The sequence below is a fragment of the Hevea brasiliensis genome, chromosome 3, assembly GCF_030052815.1.
Source record: "Hevea brasiliensis isolate MT/VB/25A 57/8 chromosome 3, ASM3005281v1, whole genome shotgun sequence".
In the NCBI taxonomy this organism is placed as follows: Eukaryota; Viridiplantae; Streptophyta; class Magnoliopsida; order Malpighiales; family Euphorbiaceae; genus Hevea; species Hevea brasiliensis.
The window spans coordinates 23178112-23180527 of NC_079495.1; the positions used below are offsets into that span (position 1 = coordinate 23178112).

The 2416-nt window shown below is 35.3% G+C and overlaps 1 protein-coding gene across 1 annotated transcript; it reads right to left on the reverse strand.

Annotated features, from left to right (window-relative positions):
- Positions 1 to 470: 470 nt before the first annotated feature.
- LOC110643687 (uncharacterized) lies at positions 471 to 1529 on the reverse strand. The gene is made up of 2 exons (XM_021796150.2): positions 828 to 1529; positions 471 to 653 (listed from the first exon to the last, which is right to left on the reverse strand). Exons 1-2 carry the CDS (start codon positions 1527 to 1529, stop codon positions 471 to 473), a joined length of 885 nt encoding a protein of 294 aa, XP_021651842.2.
- Positions 1530 to 2416: the final 887 nt, after the last annotated feature.

Genomic DNA, 2416 nt, shown 5'->3' on the forward strand with positions numbered 1-2416 from the left:
ACCGCTTTCAATCTTCTCCCAAATGTCTTGCTTCAAAATGTAACTCATTTCTTCATGATTAGAGATTGGCTTCATCTGTACATCCTCTGTGTAATAATGCCAGGTTGGAATCACAGCATAAGAAATTTGCTTGATATTTACTTCCTCCATACAATGGTTCCAGCATGAAACAGGGAGACACTTGTAACAACCATTTTCTCCTTCATTTGTTGGCTGCTTATATGAAAACTGGAACAAATGATGAATAATAGTAACGTAATTAAGTTACGAAAAATTCCAAAGTTCACTTCTGCAATTGGAGTTCCCATTAAGATTGATATGCATTTATTTCACCACAAAATAAAATTAAGCTATAATGGCATTTACAATCTCAATGGAGAAAACATTACTCAACTAACTCCTAAACCCAGCATTAATTCACATTTGGAATTACTTCTAAATTTATATACTATCATTCCTAATTGAATTCATCATACCTTAAAAAAAGATTTTATGTGTAGACTTTGCAGATGAGGAGAAATCCACAGCATAGCATCCACAAGTTCGGCAGTTGTAAAACTCTCATCTTGATTTGAAATTGAAAGCTTCAATTCTTTCACTTTACATAATGGAGGAGATAAGATTTGTCTTATTTCCTTTGGAATAAGAAAGCTCTGCACAAATAAACCACAGAAAATCATAGTTATAAGTGAAATAAACTCTGTACAAATAATTAATTCACCACCAGCTAAGACATAGCTAGGAAGGCTTTTTTTATTTCTAAAGCCCATGGTGAACTAAAATCTACACAAGAGTATGCATATAAACATTCAAATAAAAAAAAATACCTTTCCTGTTGTACTTGTCAACTTCCAATTCAGTACCTTGCAATGTTGGTTGAACTTATCGAGAAATTCAATCCATCTAATGTACCAAGAAACATCCATAATTTTAGATTCTAAACACAACATAACCTTGGATAGGATCAAATCATTTGAAGAAAATGAAATTATATCGCCAGAGTATGAAAAGATGCTTAAATTAGGCGTATCAATCTCAATTCTTGCTAGCTCTTTGCAAGAACTTATGTGAAGTGTATGAATATGGGAACTCCAAATCTTAATACTGGTCAACATAGGGCAACTAAACAAATTCAGGTTTTCCAGGTGAGCAAATTTATTCAATTGCTCATTCAGCCACTTATCAGTAATAGGAGCTTTAGATATTATTAAGCTCGTCAAATTTTTCAAGGAGACCACCTCCAATCTAGAAGGCCAAGATGGACCATGCAGTTCCAATGAACGGAGATTATGTGCTTCCAACTTAATTTGTTCAAGATGTTCAAGCCGTTCCACGCGGAGTTTTAAGAGATTAGCATGATGATCAAGTATTTGTAGAGTCTTGAAACCAAAGCACCAAATGAAATTTAAGTCTTCAATCAGAGGACAGCCAGCCAAAAGTTTGCTGACTACGATATCATCTGCAAAAACAGTAGTAAGAGACAGTTTTTTCAAGGAAGGTAATTTTATATCTCCGCCAGGGTGCAGCATCAACTTGCAGTTGTCCAAGTCCAAGACCTGTATTGAAATTGCATTAAAAACAGGTTGAGGCAAGCTGTACGAGTACTCTTCTTCATTGCCGGTTGGACCAACTGCAATTTTTAGGTCTTTTACATGACTCCCCAAGGCATGGCAAATCCATCTGTCCATAGTGGATACTACTTCTGGTCTTTGGTAAACCGCAGGAACGATAACTGTGAACTTGGTGAGAGTAATCATCTGCCTGCGACGGCGTAACAAAATCTGTTCAACAGTGTCATACAACTTCTGTCTGTTGTTCTCTAAATCTGGATAGCGGTAAAGATTTCGATTGCCACTAAAAATAGCGTTAAAATCAAATTCCAAAATCTGGAACGCGTTCCATGCTTGACACCAAGTCTTTGACAATGCACTGGTTTTCGCAATTTGTTTGATGGGGAGAAAAGACAAGATATGGTGTAATATATGCTCTGGCAGTAGAGAAATATAATCCACTGCTGCTTCTACCCTCTCGTCCATACTCGTACCGCGACCAACTGTCAGCACAGATCCTTCTGATTTGATTAGAATTTAAGATTCTGAGCTAAAATAGTTTAGCATAGGTTTCCATGTCCATCTTGGATTAGTAAATAGAAATAAATTTGAATTAAAAGAGAAAAGCAGAAGCAACTACAATTGGATTAACAGGTCAATGTATTAGACTAATAAATTGATCAACTTTAACTAAAAAAATACTGACTTAAACATTTTGATGGTCGGGTTTGATTAAGGGTTTAGTAATCTAATGTATTGTTGGATTTAGTCTAAAATTTTGTGGTGTGCAAAATTCAAGAACAAACAAGAATATGAGAGAAGAGAAATCAAAATAACGTACCTGAAAAAAGGAGGTGGATTGCTAA